A 26,064-nucleotide genomic window follows, 5' to 3' on the forward strand; every position below is an offset into this window, starting at 1 on the left:
TCTGTGTGTGTCTGTCTGTATTTGATAAACACTAAGGATATCTCAGGGTTATTGACTATTTTTTATTAGGATCAAAATTTCAACAAAACAGGATGTGTAACATTTTGAAACTACGATCATTAATGATCATCATGAATGTAAAATGTGTTTCTGACTGACTCCGCCCACTCTCAGTCCCATCATGATCAAATTAAAAAGAGCAAACAGTCTGAGTGATCAACAGAAATATGAGCTGTTCTTATAATGGAGTCGTTTATGGTCTTTTGGTTTTAACACTTAAATTAACTTTTTGTTTGATGGTGAATCAGAAATCAAATATAGAAGTCAGGACTCTTACATTCATTTTATAGAACTTATACTTAATATTTAGTCCTTAATCTTCATGTCAGACACTTTTTTAATCCCAGCTCATCACACTCTTTACAAACTGACAGATGTTTAAAGTCCGTCTTTCCTCCATTATTAAACTCCGCTCATGTTGATAAGTTTCACTGAAGTCCCAGCCGTTGCAGCGTCCAATCAATGAGTGATATTCGAGACGGGGTGTGTCGGTCAGTAAAAAGACTTCCTGGAAAGATGCTCATGTTTCCTCGATCCTCGCTCCTCGGTGCCGAAATAAGAGACTTGAGACGTCCTTCAACATGGCGGCACAGAACAACTTCCGGTTCAAGTGAGGATCGCGTAGAGAGGAAACAAAAAATAAGAGACATGACAAGCAGCTGATGTAGCGTGGTTGCAAGGGAACATCAGTCTGCCAAAGGGAAAAGGAAAACGCAGCGTCAGAACTCATGGCCAGGGACGGAGGGCTGTGGCAGACAGGTTAGAGGCAGCAACAGGGTCAGCAACAGGGAATCAGTCCAAGAATGAGAGCTGGAGTGTATTGCTTGAGTTGGTGAAGAACAATCTGGCAAGGAGTGAATGAGCAAGAGAGGTTTACATCAACTCAGTGGGTCCAGACTCCGTAGACCCCCTTCAGTTTACCTACCAACAGATCAGTGGACGACGAGGCTGACACTCCACTCCACACTGGAACATCTGGACACTAACAACACATACGCACGTCTGCTCATTGTGGATTACAGCTTTAACACCATTAGGCCAATGAAGCTGACAGACCTTGGAGTACCGACACCCACCTGCAACTGGATCCTGGATTTCCTCATAGACAGACCACAGGTGGTGAGGAGGGGAACAAAGGTCTGAGCTCACAGTCAGCACAGGAACCCCCCAGGGCTGCTGCCTCAAAACTCTTCTCTCTGTATACATATGACTGCGTCTCCCCTCAGGACAATAACAGCATCATCATTAAATATGCAGACGACACGACCATCCATGGCCTCATCAGAGGGAGGGATGAGCGCTCTTACAGGGAGCTGGTCCACAAAGTCACTGTCTATGGAGAGGACAGCGACTTAGTTTTGAACATAGACAAAACAAAGGAGTTTATTCTGGACTTGAGGAGGAAAGCCCCCCCCCCCCTCTGCAGCCTCTCGACATCAAGGGGATTGTGGTGGAGCAGGCTGACAGCTACAAGTTCCTTGGTAAGACCTGAGCTGCTTAAACAGTGAAGAAAGCACAGCAGCAGCTTTACTTCATCATGCTGCTGAAGAAGACCCGGACTCAGACGTCAGCCCCTCACCCAGGCCTGCAGAGGACTCGTTGAAAGCATCCTCACCAGTGGAGTCACCGTGTGGTTCAGGAACCACCACAAATCAACGGGTCATCAAGACTGCAGAGAGAGTCATGGGCTCCAACTTCCCCTCCATGGACACACTGTACACACAGCGCTGTAGGAGGAAAGCATCCTCAGGGACAAACAGCACCCAGCTCATGCTCTGTTCAGGTGGAAGAACTCAGGCTATAACCTGAGACACCACAGAGCATGTCTACTCCACAAGGCCCGCTACACCACAACAGCTTCTTCCCAGCTGCTGTGAGACTTGTAGCACAGGACATTAAGGTGGGAAGGAAATACTACACCCCACACCTCACCTGCTAAATGGACAGCCGACAACCTCACAGTGCAGTACAAGTGTGCAATATGAACCACAGATAATGGCAATAAACATCTAATCGAATCTAAATACTGGTCTCCCTTGCATATAAACAGCAGCAGAGTGTGCTGATTGGTGGGAATGGCTGGCAGGCAGAGGTGAGGTGAGTAGAGAATTACAGGGGATCACAACTGTGAAAACATTTCATGGTTCATGCTTTTTTGATGTGATGGTCTGTTGATTGTTCTTTGTATTTGTAATAATTTGGGGAATATGTTATTTTGGACCAGGATCTAGTTTTCTGGTCCGACTACTGGAGATGTGTCTTCATGATTGAGCTGCAGCCCCCCTGGGAGCATGGGGTCGATAAAACATGAACTAAATGGGCTGTGATACTCGAACATTGAAGCTGAAGTAGAGGAGAGACACTGGAATAGAAAAGGGGTGTCCAGTGGAGGTGTGTTTCAGGGGCTTTGTAGTGAGTTCCAGTGAAAGGTTCCTGAGGGAGCTTCAGAGGGCGGGCCCATAGGAAGGCAGTCAAATGGCTTACTGCCACCAAAAGGAGCACTCACTGGCTCTTTAAACTGCCAAATGACCGACTACTCATGAGACAAAAAACCAAGGTCTGAGCAGCTTGAGGGGGTCCAGCCACGGCTATGGGTGTCTTCTGATCAAAGGCCAAACACTCAGTGTCTTTGAGGCACTGAAGATGTGTTGTGATATTAGTAACATTTCCTGATGGTCATTCTAAGAAGAACCCCTCACAAGTCGATTACAGTGCAGAAACCTCAGGAATTAAAACCCAGGCTTCAAGTCTGTGTTTAAACTCTTAAACTTAGTTAATCTTCATGTTTGTAGCTGAGAGCTCATCGTTGTCCCTCACTGCAAACAGATCACCTGTCAATCAAACATTAGGGGCGGGGCTTTGACGTCTGAATATCTGTGGTGGTGCTCCTTCCTGTGTCTGTTTATCCGTGGAGGCTATCTCTGCTCATGATGGCCTTTGTTCACCTGAACATGTAAACGTGTATGTGTGCTCACAGTGTGTGTTGCATATTTCTCTCCAATCAGATCGAAGAGGAGGAGGGAGAAATATGTTAATGTTTTACAGGGTGACAGAAGAGATGTGATGAAAACACCCCAGAGGAGTTTTTAATGAAGGAGAGGAAGCATGGTGTGTTCATGTTTGATTTCATATTTCAGAGTTCTTAAAAATCACAGATCATGAAGTCAAAGAACCCCAAAGTCTTCAGTCTGTTTGGAACTGAGAGATCCAGTCTGACGTCAGGAGAAGAGGGATTTCAAACCAACACGGACGAATCCAAAGAAGAAAGGTCATCGTGTTGACGGGTTGACTTGTGATAAAGACATTTTGTACGTTTCAGAATAAGGACACTAACAAACATCAGTGAGCTGAGAGCGTTATTGTGTGAAATGTTTAAATCTTTTGTTTTTGTCTTCAGTCTGACATGTTCAAAACTTTTCTTTGTGTTTTGTTCTCGTACGACTTCAACCTTGAGATGAAAGTCGAGTCTCAGAGTTAAAGTGAGAGGAGGAAGAAGACAAAGAGCACAACTCTTCACTCTGTTTTCATTCACATTTAATCCCTGTGTGTCGTTTTTTGGCTCAAATAGAGTTTAAACTTCTCGTCTTTATTCCAGATATTTTGTTCTCAGCACTTTGTGTAAAGAAATCTATGATCATGGGGACTTTGATTTGTTTGTCTCAACGCATGTTGTTTGGGTTCTAATAAAGTACTAAGAGAACAAAAGATGAAATACTTTTATTTTGAAAAGCTGTAAACAGGTCACATGTCTTGATTTAAAATCCTTCATATGAGTTATATGTTGCTAACAGGCGGCACTAAAGAGAGTCTGGCAGTGGTCCCAGTTAAGGGGGTCGACGGGTACATGGTCCCAGTTAAGGGGGTCGACGGGTACATGGTCCCAGTTAAGGGGGTCAACGGGAACATGGTCCCAGTTAAACTGGTCAAGGGGTACCTGGTCCCAGTTAAGGGGGTCAACGGGTACATGGTCCCAGTTAAGGGGGTCAACGGGAACATGGTCCCAGTTAAGGGGGTCAAGGGGTACAAGGAAGCTATTTCAGCTGCTTTTGATTCAGTACCGTGTTTCAACCCAGTTGGAAACTCTTATAATAGCTTTAGTCCCTCTCAGCTAGATCAGTTTGTTGATAGTGCAGTGGATTCGCTGAGAGTTACTCTTGATTCGATTGCTCCCCTAAAACAGAAGGTTATCAAACGGCAGAGACTAGCTCCATGGTTCAACTCAGAAACCCGTACTCTAAAACAATCGTCGCAAAATTTTGAAAGAATATGGCGCTCGACCAAAACGGTAGAATCTCGTTTATTCTAGCAGGATAGTCATAGAAGATATATGAAGGCTCTACGTCACGCTTGAGCTGCCTACTACTCCTCTCTAATCGAGGAAAACAAAAGCAATCCTAGATACCTTTTCAGCACTGTAGCCAGGCTGACAGAGAGTCATAGCTCCATTGAGCCTTGTATTCCTTTAGCCCTCAGCAGTAATGATTTCCTTAGCTTTTTCAACTACAAAATTCTAGACATCAGAGACAAAATTGGTAGCCTCCTGCCCTTACTGAAGCTAGAAGTAGATCGTTTGTAACTTTAACTAGTGCAGTCTCAAGGCTATGGGGGACTCTAAATCCTGACTGAAACTCCTCAAATAAACTGTTGTCATGGAGAAAGTCACACAGCTGATTAGCTACCACTTTCTCCAGGATCTTTGAGATATAAGGAAGGTTGGATATAGGCCTATAGTTAGCTAGAGTTCCTGAATCTAGAGTAGGTTTTTTGAGTAGAGGTTTGATTACCGCTACTTTAAATGACTGTGGTACATAGCCTGCCAGTAAAGACACATTGATCATATCTAATATAGAGTTGCTAACTAAGGGAAGGACTTCCTTAAATAGCTTGTTTGGGTCGATTGGAGAAAAACAGTCTAGACTAATATCTGGTCCTGGAACTGTCTCTGCCATATCAGACATATCTGCACCAGGACAGGGAACTTCTCTCTGTGCTCGTCTTGTTAGATCTTAGTGCTGCTTTGACACTATTGACCATCAGATCCTATTATACAGACTAGAACATTTACTTGGAATTACAGGGACTGCTTTAAGTTGGTTTGAATCCTATTTATCAGACCAATCTCAGTTTGTACATGTTAATGATAAGTCCTCTATGCACACCAAAGTTAGCTATGGAGTGCCACAAGGTTCAGTGCTTGGACCAATTCTCTTTACATTATATATGCTTCCTCTGGGAAATATTATGAGGAAACACTCCATACAGTTTCATTGTTATGCAGATGATACTCAGCTTTATGTATCAATGAAGCCCGATGGCACCAGTCAGTTATGTAAGCTAGAAACATGCTTTAAGGACGTTAGGACCTGTATGACCAGACATTTTTTGCTACTTAACTCAGACAAGACTGAAGTTATTGTGCTAGGCCCTAAAAACCTCAGAGAGACTTTTTCTAGTGATGTGACTGTCCTTAGTGACATCAGCCTGGCATCTAGCACCACTGTTAGGAATCTAGGAGTTCTATTTGATCAAGATATGTCCTTTAGCTCTCACATCAGGCAAATTTCAAGAACAGCCTATTTTCACCTTTGTAATATCTCCAAGATCAGGAATATCTTGTCGCAAAGTGATGCAGAAAAACTAGTTCATGCATTCATTACCTCCAGGTTGGATTATTGTAATTCTCTTTTGTCGGGGTGCTATGGTGGGTCTCTAAAGACTCTTTAACTAGTCCAGAACGCTGCAGCTCGTGTACTGACTAGAACTAGGAAAAGGGACCACATCACTCCTGTCCTGGCTTCTCTGCACTGGCTCCCTATACAGTCTAGAATAGAATTCAAGATCCTTCTTCTCACTTACAAAGCTCTAAATGGCCAGGCACCATCTTATCTTAAGGAGCTACTAGTGCCGTACTACCCCTCGAGAACATTACGGTCCCAGAATGCAGGCCTGCTAGTGGTACCTACAGTCTCTAAGTGTACTATGGGAGGTAAAGCCTTCAGTTATTGGGCTCCTCTCCTCTGGAATCGTCTTCCAGCCGGGGTCCGGGAGGCAAACACAGTCTGTATTTTTAAGAATAGACTTTAAACTTTGCTTTTTGATAAATCTTATAGTTAGGGCTGGTGCTGGTGTAGACCAGCTCTTAGTTATGCTGCTATAGGTTTAGACTACCGGGGGAACTGGCACCTTGAGCTCCTCTCTCTCTCTCTCTCTCTGTGCATACACAGTACATCATATTACTGCATGTATCTATATGTAAATCTCAGTCACTAACCACCTACTTTCCTGGGAGCTCTTGAGCTCTCTTAGGCTCCTCGAGATCGTTGGTTGACAGCCTGCCACAACAACCCCCCCCCCCCCCCCCACCGGATTGTTGATGGATGACTTGCCTCCCCCCACCCCCTTGCTCCCTATCCCTCTTCCCCTTCCAAGCCCGGCGCAGTCTAGTCCTGTGAAGACTGTTTCATCATGAGCCGGGGATCCAGCTGAATATTTCTGCCTTTTAATAAGGCAGTTTCTAAAGTGCTCATGATGGATAGGCCGAGTCTTTTTAATATAGCAATAAGTAAGGTCTTTTACCTGCTTTTTGTAAAGTGTCTCGAGATAACACTTGTTATGAGTTGACGCTATACAAATAAAAATTGATTGATTGATTGATTGATTGATGGTCCCAGTTAAGGGGGTCAACAGGTACATGGTCCCAGTTAAGGGGGTCAAGGGGTACATGGTCCCAGTTAAGGGGGTCAAGGGGTACATGGTCCCAGTTAAGGTCGAGGCACATTAACACATGCTAATACACGTCTGCTGTAGGGGAACAAAGGGAGCAGACATGAGGCAGCAGATGTGATTATGGGGGTTGAGGTGTGAATCCCTTAAAGGCACAAACAAAGGCTCATCACAGGTATCAGTCAGTTAAAGAGAGAGAGACAGAGAGAAAGAGAGAGAGACAGAGTGAGAGAGAGAGAGAGAGAGACAGAGAGAGAGAGGCACAGAGAGAGCGAGAGACAGAGAGAGAAAGAGAGAGAGACCTGGTGTTTTAATGTGAAACACTGAACACAAGCAGAACAAAGATTTCAAACGCTCTATATATCATAGAAGATATACTCTTGTGACCTGCTACACACACACAGACTGAAATTGAGCTGCATGTTTCTCTCAGACTTTATCTAAAGTTTCTCCTCCAGCCTCCTCAAATTTATTAAACTCATAAACTCTGATTCAGTTTCAACATTAATGTGTTGTGAAGAAACGCTGGCTGATTTCAGATTTGATTATTTAGTGTTTTTAATATCTATTTTTATTGTGTGAAAGAAGGATTACTTAGAAATATAATGACTAATATTCACGGTGTCTTCCGGGCCTTTAGAGGGCGCTAGTTCACCCGAGCTGATCACCGCCCGGTTTACCATCAATTCCCCAGAAGAAGAATTTAAACATCGTGATTGGTTGCCGGTTCTTATAAATCCAACATGGCGCTCTACTGGGTGATCAGTGAGGACGGCCGGTTATTAAAGTCGTTCAAACCGATCAAAGTGCAGATTTTACGGTCTCATTAAGAAGCGCAGGACGAGTTAGTCCTACTCCGGGCTGAGGAGAGGACTTCCGGTCTTCACTGACTCAGTTTACCGGGTACCTTAGCAGCGGCGGCTAACGTTAGCTCCAGCTCGGCGAACCGACATGGACCGAGCACCGACCAGGAAGGACCCGTTAAAGGACCGAGCACCGACCAGGAAGGACCCGTTAAAGGTGAGCAGATGAACCGTGTGGGACGTAAACTTTAACTTAAATGCAATGGGTTCACTAACAGGACAGCTTTGGGCGGGAACATTCGGGTTTAGTGGACGTGAGCGACGTGAGGAGTGCGTGCGCATGCTGCCTTCACGTGCTTCTCGGAAATATCATATTTACTTTATTAACGAGTTCTGAGCTCATGAACGGCCCTACAAAGACGTCGTTACAAGTGATACGTTTGGGAAATTTAAAGTTACTCAGCTGTGACGGTTTCTGAGTTGGCAGTTCTTCTTCTCACTTCAGTGTGTTCACGAGTTTGTAAAGTTGCAACAGCAGTGTTGATGCTGCGCGGAAGATGTGTCTCTGTTACAAGTTATATTTCAATACGTGGATTAATCATCGTATTTTAACACTGACGTAACATATTTTAGCGCCCATATCATGAAGATTATTGCGGCAAGTCGGGCCCCTCCATTTTTGTTCCGACTTGAGCAGGAAACAACTTTTTCAGATTTTTCCCACACCACCTGAATGCACCTTTAAAGCCCTACACACACTGAATCATCACACAGAGGTTTCTTCATCTGTTTCAGGACCAGGATCAGACTCCACCTCCTCAGGACTCCTGGGACTAAGGTAAGACCACTTGTCCAAAGACTGAGGAAGTGTAGGTTTACCTGTCTCACTGCCTGAAAGTGATGAAATGAAAGGCCGACTGAAGCTCCGCCCCCAGCAGTTTGTTCACAGGGGGAGGGGCCGTGACAAAACCGGACTGAAGCGTATCCTGATTCATGCAGATCACTTTTTTCTACCTGTCCCTCTGGTGAGTCTGTACCTGCTGTTCACTCTGCCCTCTGATTGGCTCTAACAGGACCAGCTGCTGTAATGTCATGGTGAGATATACACAAACATTCCATCACATATTCCTATCACTTATGTCACATAGTGGGCGGGGTCAGTGTCTTCTGGGACATGATGTGAACAAAAGGCCGAATTGTAGCGCCTCCGCCAGGCAGCGTGTTCTCAGAGCGGGGGCGCTGTGACAAAGATCGACCGAAGCGTTTGTCTGATCCCAGTCAGCTGCAGACCGGGGAGCTTCCAGGTTGCTGATCAACCTGCATGAAGCCCCGCCCACTGACCGTCAGGTGTGTCAATGTGGGCTCAGGGAACATTCAGTCCAGGTACTAAGGCCCAGTGTTTGATGGGGCTGCAAGATTAGTCGTAAACTCACAATTTCGATTCTCACATGTGGGGTGCGTTCGAATTGTCCCTCGTATCTCCTTTCACTATTCACTTTACCTTAACCCCGGAAGCATTTAAGTGGCGGCCATGATAAGAGCCGTTCGAATTCTCTAAAAGTTAAGGAAAGGTGGGTCAGTGCTTCCTTTATAACCTCCTTTAGCATAGGATACACTGGACCATCCTTTACCAAAGGAGATGAGATATGCCGCCCCACAATTCCTTGCGGCCGCAACATTTAAAGCGAGTTGCGCATCCGACTGTTCACGGAAATAAACGATGATGGTAAACTGACACAGAGCAAGGGATAAAAAGATAAGAGACATTTTTAACCAGATGATGTTTTAGTCAACATATTTAATTCACTAAAGAATACTTTGTACATTTGTACATTTGTATGCTTAAAACATTATTTGTAGGCTATATCTTACATAAATGTAACAATTAATTTCATACAATCATACTTATTTTGATGTTGATTTCTGAGTGGACAGGAAGCTGATGGTTTCACTTTTCTTACTTGTAGCCTGGTAGTCTATATTGCTTTTATTTCAATCCCAACCTTGTGGTGATTAGGATTATTTCACCGGTAAGAAGGCACAGGGGAAAGTTTTTATTTTTTTTATTTTATTTTTATTAGATGATCTTTTAGTAGTCCATTTTCAGAACATTGTAGTTTCAACACGGCAGACCCACGTCATTAACCTCCGCCGGCCCGTCGCATTTAATGACGTGGCCTAGTGGAAATGTGGTCGGATTGTCAGGGCAACGAGATCGCCTTTCCCTAAGTCCTTTATGAATTCTCCTAACATCTTTCCTTGACCTTATGACGTTTTCGCGGGGTTAAGGTAAAGTGAAAGGAGATAGGAGGGACAATTCGAACACACCCGTGATCTAATTTCTGCGTGATGGCGTTTCACTTGCTCCCATTTCCATCTGCATTCACAACAAGCTGCCCGCTGCAGTGGCTCCCAAACATGCACCACTCTCAGGCGGTGGGGGAGGGGCCTAATGCTGCATTCAGGTGGTCTCGGTTTCTGAGTTGGGAGTTCTTCTTCTGACTTCAGTGTGTTCACGAGTTTGTAAAGTCTGAAAGTTGCAACAACAGTGTTGATGCTACGAGGAAGATGTGTCTCTGTTAAAAGTTATATTTCAATATGTGGATTAATAATTGTATTTTAACACTGACGCAAAAAATATTTCAGCGCCCATGCAATGAAGATTATTGCGGCAAGTCGGGCCCCTCCATTTTTGTTCCAACAGTTTTTTTTTTCAGATTTTTCCCACACCCTCTGAATGGACCTTTAAAGCCCTACACACACTGAATCATAACTCAGAGGTTTCTTCATCTGTTTCAGGTCCAGGATCAGACTCCACCTCCTCAGGACTCCTGGGACTGAGGGACTAAGGTAAGACCATTTGTCCAAAGACTGAGGAAGTGTAGGTTTACCTGTCTCACTGCCTGAAAGTGATGAAATGAAAGGCCGACTGAAGCTCCGCCCCCAGCAGTTTGTTCATAGGGGGAGGGGCCGTGACAAAACCGGACTGAAGCGTATCCTGATTCATGCAGATCACTTTTTTCTACCTTTCCCTCTGCTGAGTCTGTACCTGCTGTTCACTCTGCTCTCTGATTGGCTCTAACAGGACCAGCTGCTGTGATGTCAAACCTGCCCTCTGATTGGCTCTAACAGGACCAGCTGCTGTAATGTCATGGTGAGATATACACAAACATCCCATCACATATTCGTATCACTTATGATGTCACATAGTGGGCGGGGTCAGTGTCTTCTGGGACATGATGTAAACAAAAGGCCGAATTGTAGCGCCTCCGCCAGGCAGCGTGTTCTCAGAGCGGGGGCGCTGTGACAAAGATCGACCGAAGCGTTTGTCTGATCCCAGTCAGCTGGCTGCAGAGGTGCAGACCGAGGAGCTTCCAGGTTGCTGATCAACCTGCATGAAGCCCCGCCCACTGACCGTCAGGTGTGTCAATGTGGGCTCAGGGAACATTCAGTCCAGGTACTAAGGCCCAGTGTTTGATGGGGCTGCAAGATTAGTTGTAAACTCACGATTTTGATTCTCACGTGATCTCATTTCTGCATGCTACAGTGGCTCCCAAACATACACCACTCTCATGCTATGGGGCAGGGGCCTAATGCTGCGTTCAGGTGCTCCTCGGGTGGTCTCGGTTTCTGAGTTGGGAGTTCTTCGTCTGACTTCAGTGTGTTCACAAGTTTGTAAAGTCTGAAAGTTGTAAAAACAGCTTCAAACGGCATTGATGCTTCGAAGACGATGTGTGTCTCTCTGTTACTAGATATATATATCAGTAAAAGATTTATGTGGATTAATTAAAAGTATTTTAACATATTTTGCCCCCCCCCCCCCATGTGATGTCATGTCAGGCACCACATTGTTTTGAACTTGTTTTGAACCAACTTGAAGAGCATATTGCAGGTTACTTTCTAGTAGATTAACGCTTAACATTGTCTGATAAAGGCTGTCGAATAAGTCGATGTTTGATGTGTTATACAACACATAACAAATATTAGAGGAGAAAGTGTCTGTCTTTCTTTTTTTCAACATGGCGTCATATGACGTAGCATGGGGGACTCGCGTTCTCATGAGGCTAACTTGGCGTCTCTCTCTCTTTTCAGGAAAATGTTCAGCTGCAGCGCTGGACGTGCTGGCCAACGTGTTCCGAGACGAGCTGCTGCCCCACCTCCTGTCGCTCCTCAAAGGCCTGCTCTTCCACCCTGACTGGGTCATCAAGGAGTCTGGCATCCTGGTGTATGGGAGCCATAGCTGAGGGTAAGACTCAGACCAAATCATTGGGATGTGTTGTTGGTCAGTCTATGCAGCTGTTTCTTAAGAGCTCTTCTGCAGAGGTACAGGTCTGTAGTTGATTGTGTTGTGAGGTTAATCAAGATGTTACTAGATTTAGATTTTACTTTTATTTATCCCCGCAAGGGGAAATTTCAGTTTTTACACTCTGTAAGTCATGAACACACATGTAGAAACAGGATCCTATGGACATGCACTAATGGAGAGAAGCCAGACTAGGAAGCATTAAAAAGGATTGTACTATCAGACAGTCAGTTCCTGAAGTGCCTGAAGACAGTAAAAGGAAAAAAAGCAATGACTGCATGTAACCACTAAAGTATTGTCAAAGTATGTCGGTGACGTTCCTTTAGGCCATGAGGGTTCAGGTCTACAGTTGGAGAAACTGCAGCTTTGTTGTTGTTGGAGTCTGATCCTGCACCTGGACATGATGAAACACCCAGCTCATTGATTTACAATGATACCTTAAGTTCCTATTGTTTCTGATCCAGATCTGCGATCTGTTCATGTCTCCTGCAGCTAACCCAGACCCCAGTTTGAAAGGTGCAGTCAGACTCTGATCCCACTTGGTGAACTAATTCTTAATACTCAAAAACAAGGATGTGAACCCGTCACTAGAATGCTCTTTATTTAAATAATCATTTAAGACACGATGAGCTCTGAAACATTTGGTTCAGGTCAGTGTGTTTGTCTTTGATTCTCTCAAAGAACAAAAGCTGAACAGAGACACAGATGACAGAATACCAAGAATGACATTTTCAACATTGAACTATTGTTGTGCAGTCAATGTTTAAATAAATGCAAGAAGCATTTAATTAAAAAAAAAAAAGGCTAATTTTTCCACCCTCCTTCCTCCCATAGGCTGCATGCAGGGCATGGTGCCATACCTGCCAGAACTCATTCCTCACCTCATCCAGTGTCTGTGTGACAAAAAGGCTCTGGTGCGCTCCATCGCCTGCTGGACCCTGAGTCGCTACGCACACAGGGTGGTCTCCCAACCCCCCGACTCCTACCTCAAGCCCCTCATGACAGAGCTCCTTAAACGCATCCTGGACGGCAACAAGAGGGTGCAGGAGGCAGCCTGCAGGTGAGCAGCCCCCCCCCTTTCTCTTTTGTTAGTGGAAATGATGACACACCCAGCTCATTGATTCACAATGATACATTTTGTTCCTATTATTTCTGATCCACATCCTGTTATTATTATAACAGTCAGTACTACGATGGAGAAACAGTACATGAATATTAATGAGTCCTGCATGTGTCTCTTAGTGCGTTTGCCACTCTGGAGGAGGAGGCGTGCACGGAGCTGGTGCCCTACCTGAGCTTCATCCTGGACACTCTGGTGTTTGCTTTTGGGAAATATCATCCTCTACGACACCATAGGAACTCTGGCGGACTCAGCACGATCTTTTTTTGTCCATCGAGCCATCCAGGTTTTTTCCTCCAGTGTCATGAACCATTGCATGCTTCTCAGTGTGGCTCCTTTTTTTTTCTTAGTCGTTTTATAACCGGCCTGCTCGGAGAGGCTGCTTCAAGAGCTTTGTGGATGTGCGACGCAACTCTCAGCTGGACCAATAAGTTTCTCCTCCAGCTTCTGATCGAACTCGTGATTGTTGCCGCCATCTCTCTTTTTTGCCCGTTGATACTGTGTAGGATTTGCCTGGGGGGGATACACCGACTCCTGTTGGTCCGACCCCGGTCGAGAGAGTGGTGGTCGTTCTCTTTGAGTCCACAGTGGACGGTTGTTAAGGAAGCGTCTGTGTGTGGCGTTTGCTGTAAAGGTGTGCACCAGCCCGACAATAAAGCAACTTTCAGGGAGGAGTTTGAGTCGCGCCTGAGTTCACGAGGCCTGAAGGGAGCGTCAACATTTGCCTGCCAGTTAGCACAGGGTTTAAACAAGTCAATGTAAGAGCGTAGGTCTATATTTTTTTTCTATTAAGCACTGAGTCAACTGTTTTTTATCACCCCTCTTAGTTAAACTAGACGATACAATTTCTGTGTGCCAGAATAAAGGCAAGAAGCCAAAGTTGGCTTTCAACAACTTGCGTCTCAAATTGATGACAGGTGGCCTGTAGTTTTTAGTTACGCATATCCAGTATTGGTTTTCTTGCATAAAAACATACTTTCCACCCACACATTTCTGTTAAATGTTTGTTTTCAGCTGATTATCATTATTACTAAAAATGTTAAACTCTGAGTGTTGATGTCTTTGCTTTAGTTGATTTTTAAAGTTGGCACTGATTGTCTTTGAGTTTGCTGACGCTTAATTTAAACCGTAAAACGGCTACAAATAAAATCTGAATTTGACAAACTGTTCTGAGTCCTGCAGCATTCATACATTTGAGGGCTTTCATCGTGTTTGTCCAATTGCACATCACGCTATAACAGACATGTTATGAGTCGGTGTGGTGGAGGTGTGGCCAAGCAGCAGTTTGTTTTGGTTTCATGCGGGTGCTACGGGCGATATATCTACTGGATCAAAAAGTCAAACATTCTTCCTTTACTGCGGTTCTAATTTATGAAAGTGGTTTGGGTTCTTCATTCACAGATTTTTTTTTACAACAAAATGGCCAAACACGTCCACGGAATAGTTGGAAGTATCTACAGGGACACCCTCCCTATACCAGAGGAGACACCAAAGGTCAAAGGTTATGACTTTAACCAGGGGGTGAACCACAAAGCGCTGCTGCAGTCGTACCTCAACACCGGCCTGCAGGCCACCAATGTGGGGCTGGCTATCCAGCAGATCAACAGCATGGTACTTTGAAGCTTTTAATGGTGCAAGCCCTCCAGAAATGTCAAGACTCTGTTCTGATTTAGACTTAGTCAGCAGCGTAAACAGTTTACACCCTGGGACACCAATATTACGCCGTCACTCTGCTGCCAGTTATTGGACATTTTTTGGCACAATTTCTTTAACTTCAAGTATTAATTCTGTGCATCAGACTTTTTCACAAATCCTCCCCACAGATTTGTAAACAACTTCTCTCCAAATTTGTGCGAGCAAATAGTTTCTTTTTAGTTTGAAATTTCCTCCCCCCCACCACCACCTCTGTATTGAGATGGTGAATTAAACTTGTATATCTGGTGGTTTAATCTGAAATGATAAATAAAGTCCACTTCTGCAGATCGAGAGGCGATTAACACCTGTGAAGGTGAAGACAGGATGTGTGGACGAAGATCCATCGACCTGCCCCTGCCTCAGGAGCTGCACCATCTTCCTTGGCTACACCTCAAACCTCATCAGCAGCGGAGTCAGGGAGAGTATCCGCTACGTCGTGGAACACAGCATGGTAAGACCCTCCTCAGATACTCAGAGCGCCTGTAATATATAGCGCACTTGTTGGTTTAGTAATGATTAATCACATGCAGAACTGTTGCAGAGTATAATCTTATTAAATAAAACATTACCTGTGTAATTCACTCTATATTTGTGTCTCTGTGTAGGTGGATGTTATAGTGACCACAGCCGGCGGCATAGAGGAGGATCTGATCAAGTGTCTGGGTCCGGTTTATGTTGGAGACTTCTGCATGTCTGGAAAAGATCTGTACAAAAAAGGTCTGAACAGGTGAGAGAGCATGACGCTGAAACCTTCAAATATAGCTTAAAGGAGCAATCTGTGAGATATCTACTGAATGAAATGATAAAGTGAGCTTACTATATGATCAGACATTAAGGAAACATGCTATGTTGAAGTGCTGGCTTCTCTGACAACAATGCAGCAGCCAGTATGTTCTCCTTCTAACTTTAGATTCTGGTCCTGAATGCTCTGGATTTGTTTGGACCAGAGAAGGTAGGCGGTTTTCAGGCACCCCCAAAACACGGCCTGTTTTGGACGCCCCTCGGTTTGCCAGATATGAGAGCAGTTATCAGGTCAAACCAACAGGTGTTGCAGCGATGGAAGCGGGCAAGAGAAGTGTTTCAGATAGAAGTGATTGTACCCGACCTAAAAAGCCTCTGCATGTTTCTAATAAGCTCCACGAGCAGAAACGTGCTCAAACTAGGATCAATATTGGAGATGCTTTTGAAAAATGGAGAGAGGTTAGAACACAGAAAGGTTTACAGACCCATGCAGAGCTGGATAAACACTGAAGCTTCAGTGTCCACCACATGGTGACCTGCGTGAGCATCGACTGTAGAGAGGAGGGGTGTGGGGGGAGACAGTTCTCTACAATGTTTTGAATCTGACTGCAGTACCCATTTTAAACACTAGGTGTCAGAGTTACATACTGCTCCTTTAAACAGAAAATAATGTCAAATAAGTCAACAAGATCAGCTGAGATCTGGAAATACCACGATCCTAAAACACAGGATGGACAGAAATGTTCTGAAACACTTTTTAATAAGTGAGTTATTTCTCGAAGTAAAGACGTCGTAACTTCTATTTTATCAGTTCTGAAGATGGGAATGATCAATATATTGAGTTACAGCTCTCATTTCAGAAACATTCAGTTCTTCAGTTTGTCTCTTTGGCTGCAGAAATGGAAACACTCTGATCCCGGAAGAAAACTACATAAAATTCGACAACTGGATGATGCCGATCTTGAGGCAGATGCTGCTGGAGCAGAACACTCAGGTGTGTGTGGACTTTATCTTCTTTTTAAACTTTTATGTTCCTCCTGTGACGTGTTGTAGGAGCTTCAAAAATAGTCACAATATTCTCAAAACAATTGCTCCCTTCTTTATTCGTTTTTTTTTTTTTTTAATTCAGGGTGTTCGCTGGACTCCATCGAAGGTGATTCATCGTTTGGGCAAAGAGATCAACAACCCTGAGTCTGTTTGTTACTGGGCCTACAAGGTGAGTCCTTATCCCCTTCATTACAGAGCTCCGAAAATCTGAGGTAGAGCACTGACTATTGTCTGTGTGTGAACCCTGATGTGTTTGTGTTCTGGTGTTTCAGAATAACATCCCGGTGTTCAGCCCCGCGCTGACAGACGGCGCCTTAGGAGACATGTTCTTCCTCTTCGCAGAGAAGAACCCCGGCTTGATCATAGACTTAGTCGAAGGTGAACAAGTCTTCTTCTTTACTTCTTGATTTTTTTGTGTGTTTTTGTGTTCCTGCTTTTGTAAACATCTGTCTTAAAAGGTGCTCTATAAATAATGTCATTTTCATTATCATTAGCTGATCATACTCTCTGCTTTTGATTCCAGATATTTCAAAGCTGAACAAACTCTCGCTGGCTGCCAACAGCTCGGGGATAATCACCCTGGGAGGAGGTGTAGCCAAACATCACATATGTAACCTTACATGGGTAAGGATTTTACATCGGATACGCTTTTAGGAATTAATTTTGGCAGCCATTCAAGACAAACGTAGTCAAGTGTACAACAGTTTTACAAAGCTTGAGACAAATGTACATTTTAGAAAACATTTTTACATTTTACCAAGAACAAAACTACGCCGGAGGATTAGGGTCATGTTAAAACATTTTTTTATTTTTTTTATTTTGAGATTAAACTTGTAAATTTACGAGAATAAAGTCATACATTTACGAGAATAAAGTTGTAAATTTACGAGTTTAATCTCGTAAATTAATGAGTTCGAGACCAGCCTGCTTAAAATGATGAAAGTAGTAAAGTTATGACTTTACGACTTTATTTTCATAAATTTAAGACTTTAATCTCGTAAATTTACGACTTTAATCTCGAAATTAAAAAAATATAATTTTTTTAACGTGGCCCTAATCCTCCGTCGTACAAAACAGATTCAAGATGTGCAACACTTTTAAGAGCACTGAGAGAAATTTACAAACGACAGAATCTTGCAGAAACTGAAAGTTCAAAGTGCAGAGGTATCGTCTTTCACTGTGGTTGCAGTTGTTGTCTTGTGAAGGCATAGGAGTGTTTGCAGCAGACTCATTGATAAACTGCTCCGTCTCCTTCCAGAGGAATGGAGCGGATTTTGCGGTGTACGTCAACACGGCTCAGGAGTACGACGGCTGTGACTCAGGAGCCAGCCCGAATGAGGCCGTGTCCTGGGGCAAGATCACAGCCGAAGCGAAACCTGTGAAGGTATTTCATGTTGAACAGAGTACACAATAAAGTAACAAGTATTAACTTTGATCAGCAGATATACACTCATCTGTTCCTGAGTCACTAAAGCAGCAGATTCTTCTCTTCTTCATCATTGGATTATAAAGCTCCTCATCTCTTTATGTGTGTCTTTCCAGGTGTTTGCAGATGCTTCCATCATTTTTCCGTTACTGGTGGCCGAGACGTTTGCAGTTCACGCTGACAAGATGACAAATTGATCGACGAATTTAACCCTTTGTTGAAATACCACAAAGTGCAGAATTTTTTTTCCAAACAAACGTGTTCGTACATTTTGACAAAGCAAAAAGAAAGCTGTATTAAAAACTGAGTGGGAAGGAGATTGTTTGAAATTTATTTGAAAAGCATCCAAAACACACACACACACACACACACACACACACACACACACACACACACACTATTTCAGTTGATGGATTTGAGTAGGTGCCTTGCTCAAGGGTTCCTTGGCAGTGCTCAGGCGGTTAACTGGTACCTCTCCAGCTACCAGACTAATTTCCAGACTTCAATCCAAAACAATCCAAAACAATGCATTTACATAATGAAAAATGAAAGATTCAGAGTCAACACGTTGTCTAATAAGTGTACAAATGTCTTGCCAAAAGACACAGGAGTGGTTTCACAGTGTGCTTCATGGATGTATTATTATTAGGGCCCGAAGCACTGACAAGTGCGTAGGACCCTCTTGAAACCCTAGGAATTATTATTTTTCTTCTTCCTCCACTTTAAATGCGATTTTGAGGGCCTGAACATGCGCGAAAACTCACCAAACTTTCCACGGTCATCAGGTCTCGCAAAAAATTTGGTTTTGTAAAAGAATTTCGCTCAGTGGCGCCCGCTTGAAATTTTCAAAATGGCCTCCCCATAGGGGGTTTTTTCACGTACACTCACGAAAATTGGTATGCATATTAAGCTTCTCGGGACGGACTAAAAATCCTCTTGCGGCGTTTCAAAAAACCCGACAGGAAGTCCACGAATTCAAGTTGAATTTCACAAAAATGGCCCAAAATCGCTTAAAATCGCCGATTTCTGCCTTCCTATTTGAAGGATCTTGGCCGAGGGCGCTCATCCGATCGGCACAAACTCATTGTCAGTGTGTTCTAGACAGGCTCAGCATATGTCGTTGTGCTCTGCACGTTATTTTGTCAAAAGACGTGGCCATGGTGTGCGTTACAACTTTTATGTTGCGTTTTGGCAACTTGCCAAAAAAGTAAATTCTTATATCTCAGCTATGCAGTGTTCAATCATATTACAATTTCTCATGCATGATACGGGACCTGCCCTGAACACATCCATGTTTGAAACTTTTGGATAAGTCACAGTGCCACCTGTTGACAACAGGAAGTTACTTCTACTCAATTAGCATTAGCCATTGCTACACGGTAGCTCAATTCCCCCTCAAAATTGGTGTGGACCACCAATTTTGAGACATATGACCCTGGTGGTAAAGTCAAACATTTGTTGTTTGCATGTTAACTAGACAGAGTGTAAAAACGAATTTCCCCTCGCGGGATCAATAAAGTATAAATTATTATTATTATTATTGATATCGTTTAAATGAGTGGGCGCTTAATGGTTCAGTGGCGCCCCCTACAATATTTCAAACATTCAGCCCCTGCAGCACATTGAACCTACTGTTCTGAATTTTACTATGTGTATCCATCTTGACAACAACTACTACAATAAACCTACTTGCACCCATGCTCAAAATCCAACAGGAAGTCCACAAATCACATCGCCATAAACAGGAAGTGGTTGTAACTCTTGCTAGCTAACTAGCTAAACTTATAAAAATAAATAAATACAAGTATCAAATGAACCTGCATGAACTACTGCATCCATTGGTACCAAACATGACATGCTATCATGTCGTGAAGAGGGGCTAATAACGCTCTCAAGTCAATGAAGTTCAAAATTTCTCATGCATGACACAGAGCCCGTCTGAAATTGACTTGTGGTGACTATTCATGATTAAAATATTTTAATTTAGAGTGTGGTTCCAATTTGTTCCACAAGGAGGCTTAACCTCCAAGTGAGACAGCAAGCAGGAAAGGAAACACACCTGTTGCTACGATTTCCCTGTTATTTACAGGTGAGTAAATGTCACAAATCACATACATGTGGTCTATATATTCTTCTATAGCATGTGGAATGTAACGCCATCCTTTAGTGTGTGTCAGGATGTGTTTTACGTTTGTTTTGAAGCTTTTAAGGTACTTTAGCTATGATGCTCATGAGCGCTAGTTTAGCTCATGTCTGTCATGGCTTGTCCCATGCTCTTTTGCTAGTTTTGTAAAGCTCCTGCAAGTAACCGTGGGTTCATGAAGACTGTTCATTTTCACATTTTGTACTAACATTCATGTAAAAAGTGTAGCGCTAACTCCGCTAGCTTCGCTGTTTCTCTATGGGATTTCCCATGTTATTTGTTAGCATAATGCTAAGCGAGAATTGAACTTTTATTCAGTAAACTGGAAACCTGTTTGTAACTGTATTGCATTGATAAGAAGCTCTTAAGTAGCAGAACCGAATTATTTTATATTTGTGAAAAGAATAATAACACACAGAAATGTTTATTTTGTAGTTTTGAGAATTTTGTCAAGTATAAGTTTATGTATATTTCTGTGCATATTGTGTTGAAATATGGATAAAATGTTGTTTTTGAAGAAAGAAAAGAAAACGGAAATACATAAACAGATGTATAAAAATAAAGCGTTCAGCTGTTGGATTCAAACTGTCAGTGTGTTCTCGTGATCAACACATCTCGTTGTGATCAACACATCTCGTTGTGATCAACACATCTCGTTGTGATCAACACATCTCGTTGTGATCAACACATCTCGTTGTGATCAACACATCTCGTTGTGATCAACACATCTCGTTGTGATCAACACATCTCGTTGTGATCAACACATCTCGTTGTGATCAACACATCTCGTTGTGATCAACACATCTCGTTGTGATCAACACATCTCGTTGTGATCAACACATCTCGTTGTGATCAACACATCTCGTTGTGATCAACACATCTCGTTGTGATCAACACATCTCGTTGTGATCTGCACGTGATTTCATCAAAGGGCGTGGCTATGGCGTCCGTTCAAAGTTTGATGTGCCGCTTAGCCCTAGACTGTAAGTGCAGCCTGGCTACTCTCGTCTGTGATCATGTCTGTGTGCCTAAAGCCGAGCCTCCTGAGCTTCAAATTTTCAAAATAAAGCTCCGGAGGTCATGCAATTGAATTGTCAGTAATAAAATACTTAAAAACATTAACAGAATAAAATGTTTGTGTATAAACGAAGACTAATATTTTTTTTATATATACATACATATATATATATATATGCATATATACACACACACACACACACACACTTTTACGGGGCGGGGCGCGAGAGCACATGAGACGGGAGAACACAGACGAGAGAGCACCAGGATGCAGCCATACCCGACTCGCTTAGCCAGGTTCCATCACTGCTGTACTCCCGCGGTCGCAACACACCCTGACATGCACAGGGGTGCGAGGGCCCTTCATCACCGCTTGCGGGTTTAATTATTATTATTATTATTATTATTTTTTTTTTTATGGGTGGGCTCTCTCTTTAAAAAACATGCTTCAACGTACTTCGCATGACGATGACGTCACCTTAACACACCGGAAGTTTTGTTTTGAGTTTTCTTAACTTCGCTCAGGGTCTCTCCTCACAAATGGCTCTTCAAAGTCCTACAAGACATGTCCTTTGATATCTGTCTCCTAAGTCGTTAGTTCAGTGAATTTAAGGAGCACAGCGGCGGTGACAGTTATTCGTGTTTTGATAAACAGACTCGGAGGATGAGTTTAATGAACTCAGCGGGGTTTAAAAGGCTGGGCTGAAGATAAATAGATCAATCTTAAGGTGAAACAAGACATTTATACTTGAATGTATATAACTGACATGTGTTGTAGATAAAGCAGTGAAATGTTGTCTTCATTGGTAGCTGAAGCTTTCTTTAAGCAACGTATCTCAGATTAAAACACTAGTTTATTCCCTTATGAGCAAACTAATTGAACCCACACTAGAGAAGTGTTGAAGGGGGATGTGGCATTACAGTTTTTTATGAGCTAGTGGTCTGGTTCTGAGAGTAGAAGAAGAAGGGGATGTCTGAGGTCAGGATGATGGACCGGTCTGACCCAGGGACAGACTGTGGACAGGACCAGGACGGACCACCTCTTCCTGACCAGGTGACATCTCAGAGAGGTGGAGCCTCAAGACCTGAGCTGCCGGGGTAAGACTTCCTCTCACCCTCAGCTGTCTGTGGTACCAGATGTTTTGACTTCAACTCTAGTAAAAAAAAAAAGTGATACAAAAATAACTTCGTAAGTGAGAAGAACTGGTCGTAACAATACAGCACTCGTGATGTAGCAGCAAAGTTCAGTGTTATTTATCCATTTTAGTTTGTTTTTCTTTATCTTGTTCTTCCTGATGGGTTATTTTATCTTGTCTACTGAGGGTTATTCTCTAAGTATTGAGCAATGTTGTCCCTTTCTCATGTTTAAAAAAGAGTAGGACTAGAGCCGGACCGATTAATCAGCCAGCTGATAATATTGGCCGATATTAGCACATCCAGTGACTATCTGTATCGGCTAATTTTATCTCAGATACGCCGATATTATTAGATTTATTTACCAGTCAAACAGCATTTCATTTGAGTCTCATTGTTTTACACTAGTAGTTCTCTGTCACCAGCAGAGGGCGCTATATGGACTACAACAAGCATCATCACTCTCCAGAGTGTAAGGCGGTGATGCAGTACATGCTCGGTTACTTTCCAGTTGGGTAACCATCTTGTCTTCATTATAAATCCTTTCCGCAAGTGTTTGATAACTGCATTTAAAGGATCAACACAATAAATGTATTTATCTATCTCTGCAAATTGAACATAACACAACCGGTATATCGCTTTCAGATGTTTTTCTCTTCCTAATATCGATATCAGTATCGGCCCCAAAATCTTCTATCGGTCGGGCCTAAAAAAGGAGCTCACTGTATACAAAATCTACCTACGAGTACAAATCAAGTCACCATACTTTATCTTTAAAATAATGACGATTATATCATCGTCATGTTTCTTCCAGTCTGCCTCCTCCTGTTACCCCCTCCTCCTCAGACGTGAGCCCCTCCCCCTCTGCCGAGGCCAGCGGCTTGCTGTCTTTACCCTGGGAGATGTTAACAAACATCGCCTCACACCTTCCTGCTCAATGTGTCATTGACGTGCTGCCAAAGGTACGACTTTCAGATTTCTTACTATCTGATGATAAGTTATTGTGCATTCTTAAGTATGTTTGTTCAGGCTTTTGTATCTTTGCTTTAAGAGTTAAAAATAAAAAGCTAGTACAGATGTGTCAAAGTAACTTCCTTCAGCGTTTAACTCAGTGGAGTCACGCATTATGCTTCATTGCTTTGCAGAGTACATGAAAACTGTTGAAGTCTGAGAGGTCTTTTTTTTTTTTAAATCCTTCTCCCTGCTCCCTCTAGGTCTGTCATGCGTTAGAGAATGTGGGAAAGGACAGCACAGCTTGGCAGCTCCGGGCAGCCAGACTAATAGGCTCCCGAGCTGGCTTTCCTGTAGGCCCGAGGGAGGACTTTGACTGGCCTTCTGCTTGTGTGGAGATGGAGCAGCTGACAACCTGCTGGACAGGACAAGCTCACCTTAAAGCCAAACAGACACAAGAGGGCGAGGGGGAGAGGCAGCCACAGGATGTCGCTCTAAATCCTCAGGAGGACCTGGCAGAGCCCCAGAATCAGGAAAACGGGAGACGGATAGAGATAGATGAACATCAACCACCCAGAAGTCTTAGCCCACCCCCAGAGCTGGAGTGCATCCATCTACCTTCAGGACACATCGCTCAGGTCAACTCAGTCCTCCTCATGGGTGAGGGGACCGTTTTGGCCACAGGCTCCAGAGACAGGAATGTGAAACTGTGGGATCTGCAGGCAGGATCCGGGGCCACACTGCTGCACACGCTGGGTGGGCAGGGTGACTTTAGCACCCATCGGGGCTGGGTGTGGTGTCTGTCAGCTCTTGGCCATCAGCTGGCCTCGGGGGGCTTCGACAGCACGGTGAGGCTGTGGGACCTGCAGGCAGGTGGAGCAAAGATGGGTCTGATCAGGGCCGGGGCGGCTGTCCTCTGTCTGTCCTATCAGGCCGACGTACTGCTCGCTGGTACATTTGACAAGAGGGTCAACATGTATGACCCCAGAGGTGAGCAATAGAATCTAACTTGTATTTCAAAATGAAGGTTTTGTATCCTTTGGTGTGACTGATGATGTCATGATTTTGTCTACAGCTGCTCAACCCCTGGTGAAAAGCATCTGTCTCCATGGTAACGCTGTGATGTGCATGGCTGCTGATGACAAGTACATCATCGCTGGGAGTAAGGGCTGCACTGTGGCTGTGTATGACCGCAGGGCAGGCAAAGAGTTGAAGAAACTTAAGGTGGATGCAAACAAACAAACACACTTGGAACTTTTAAGTTAGCGTTTGTGCGCTAACATGAACCTCGACTAACACCCCTCTTCCTTTGTAGCTGAGCTCCTACCTGCAGTCCATGAGCTACCGTGGCTGTGAGGTGTGGGCGGGAGACAACAGCGGCATGATCCACGCCTTCTCCATGCAGGCGGGGACTTTAAAACCCATCTCCAAGTTTGATGTGGGACACAGAGCCATGATCACCGGCATCCACAGGTCCGCTGGAAGCCTCTACACCTGTTCAACGGATTGCACTGTTAAGGTAGGAGCATGCACACTCCTACTTTTACTACATATTGAACTGCTTTCCTTCAGTGAACTCTGCCCCTGATTGATCTTGAGTTGTAATGTGTTGTTTGTGTTTCAGGTGCATATCCCCTGTGTACCTCCGAGGACATTATGCACACAGCACCACAAAGCTGGAGTCAACGGGGTTAGTGTTTTTGTGGCACATGTATAGGATCCAAATGTCCAGTATGTCCAAATGTCCAATGAACTATTTGACCGGTTTTGGATGGCAAACGAGCACACACAAAATAATCATCTGTCTGCTTTTCTTTTTTTTTTACTCAGTTTAATTTTATATAGCACAAAGAAAAGGAAAACAAAGCACACACTTACACATGAAAAATAAAAACAGTACAGGAATGCATACTAAAAAAACAAAACAGGCAAGGTCAAAGAGTCACATTTTTGCATTATTACATCAAAACAGAAGGAGTCAGGTTTAGGAGTTAGTTCATTCCAGTCTGCACCCGTTTCTCTAGTTAGAATCTGTCTTTTAAAAAGATATTTGAATTATTTTTTTTTCTCCCTCTCTCCCCCAATGCCCCGCCTGCCGCTGTCTTCGTCTCACAGCTTAGTGTGGAGGCCGGTGTCCTCGCTGTGGCCTCAGGAGACATGCACGTGCAGATCTGGAGGCCCAGAAAATAAAAGAACAAACCTTGCAGACTACCGGGTGAGACTTGAAAGCATGCAGACAGGAGAACCTGAAGACTAGCAGCGACAGCTAACAGGTTTTTCTTTTTAGCATACATGGGGCACAAAACAATGACTAAAGGTCCAATTTCTTCAATTTTTTTATCCTCTGTGTGATTGTGTTGAGAGATTTTTTTTTTTTACAAACAAAACACAAGTGTGTAAACATGATTTTTATTTATTTTTATTTAGTTTGGGTCTTGTACCCTTCACTTCCATTTCATGCCGGATCTGAAGACTTTAAAAAACACTTGGTTGGCAGAAGTCAGTCTCTTTTTTTTAAATTATTGTACGTCTAACAACAAAACAAAGAAACTAGTTACGAGTATTTACATACAATAACTAACATTGTACCACAAGCATGATGTACTCCTCATGTATGCTGTAAACACTTGTGAAGTCTAAGCCCTCTGTAACACACTTGATTGTAAAGCTATTTATTTAAACTCACTCATGCTAATCGTAGAAATGTTTACTTGTATGTTTGTCTCCTTATATCCTGTGTGTGTATGTTTGTGAGAGAGTGTTAGTACAACCATTTAATGGCTACAATAAATCAAAGTATGACTCATTTGCACTACACTTGACGAGATGCAGCCCTGAAAACACACTGAAAGACATTAAAGGCATCTTCCTGAAAACCACCGTCTGCGTCTGCTGTTGGGT

The 26,064-nt window shown here is 43.5% G+C and overlaps 2 protein-coding genes, 1 long non-coding RNA gene and 2 other non-coding genes across 5 annotated transcripts; all 5 read left to right on the forward strand.

Moving 5' to 3' along the window:
- The first annotated feature begins 7,490 nt into the window (after window positions 1-7,490).
- Window positions 7,491-13,211, forward strand: LOC132954526 (uncharacterized). Its single transcript, XR_009665771.1, has 4 exons — window positions 7,491-7,803; window positions 10,386-10,436; window positions 10,672-10,740; window positions 13,132-13,211. It is a non-coding gene; the product is annotated as an uncharacterized LOC132954526 (long non-coding RNA).
- Window positions 8,753-8,865, forward strand: LOC132954765 (small nucleolar RNA SNORD89). Its single transcript, XR_009665854.1, has one exon. It is a non-coding gene; the product is annotated as a small nucleolar RNA SNORD89 (small nucleolar RNA).
- Window positions 10,815-10,927, forward strand: LOC132954762 (small nucleolar RNA SNORD89). Its single transcript, XR_009665853.1, has one exon. It is a non-coding gene; the product is annotated as a small nucleolar RNA SNORD89 (small nucleolar RNA).
- Window positions 13,212-14,388: 1,177 nt separating the features above from the next.
- On the forward strand, window positions 14,389-18,729 carry LOC132954567 (deoxyhypusine synthase-like). Its single transcript, XM_061027153.1, has 9 exons — window positions 14,389-14,620; window positions 14,991-15,155; window positions 15,310-15,431; window positions 16,343-16,439; window positions 16,575-16,661; window positions 16,765-16,870; window positions 17,016-17,116; window positions 17,751-17,876; window positions 18,035-18,729. The coding sequence occupies exons 1-9, from the start codon at window positions 14,429-14,431 to the stop codon at window positions 18,113-18,115; spliced, it is 1,077 nt and encodes a 358-aa protein (XP_060883136.1). The 5' UTR covers window positions 14,389-14,428; the 3' UTR covers window positions 18,116-18,729.
- Window positions 18,730-21,511: 2,782 nt separating this feature from the next.
- fbxw9 (F-box and WD repeat domain containing 9) lies at window positions 21,512-26,043 on the forward strand. The gene is made up of 7 exons (XM_061027085.1): window positions 21,512-22,176; window positions 23,027-23,174; window positions 23,427-24,153; window positions 24,239-24,387; window positions 24,479-24,682; window positions 24,788-24,853; window positions 25,279-26,043. Exons 1-7 carry the CDS (start codon window positions 22,049-22,051, stop codon window positions 25,351-25,353), a joined length of 1,497 nt encoding a protein of 498 aa, XP_060883068.1. The 5' UTR covers window positions 21,512-22,048; the 3' UTR covers window positions 25,354-26,043.
- The last annotated feature ends 21 nt before the right edge of the window (window positions 26,044-26,064 follow it).

This window comes from Labrus mixtus, chromosome 20 (genome assembly GCF_963584025.1).
Source record: "Labrus mixtus chromosome 20, fLabMix1.1, whole genome shotgun sequence".
Classification (NCBI taxonomy): domain Eukaryota; kingdom Metazoa; phylum Chordata; class Actinopteri; order Labriformes; family Labridae; genus Labrus; species Labrus mixtus.

Bases quoted from the DNA above. Each gene is read 5' to 3' on its own strand.
- LOC132954567 (XM_061027153.1), top strand. From the start codon at position 14,429: ATGGCCAAACACGTCCACGGAATAGTTGGAAGTATCTACAGGGACACC. The intron at 15,156-15,309 runs GTAAGACCCTCC...GTCTCTGTGTAG, and splicing joins ACGTCGTGGAACACAGCATG to GTGGATGTTATAGTGACCAC. The intron at 16,440-16,574 runs GTGTGTGTGGAC...TTTTTAATTCAG, and splicing joins TGCTGGAGCAGAACACTCAG to GGTGTTCGCTGGACTCCATC.
- fbxw9 (XM_061027085.1), top strand. From the start codon at position 22,049: ATGTCTGAGGTCAGGATGATGGACCGGTCTGACCCAGGGACAGACTGT. The intron at 24,388-24,478 runs GTGGATGCAAAC...CTTCCTTTGTAG, and splicing joins AAGAGTTGAAGAAACTTAAG to CTGAGCTCCTACCTGCAGTC. The intron at 24,683-24,787 runs GTAGGAGCATGC...TTTGTGTTTCAG, and splicing joins CAACGGATTGCACTGTTAAG to GTGCATATCCCCTGTGTACC.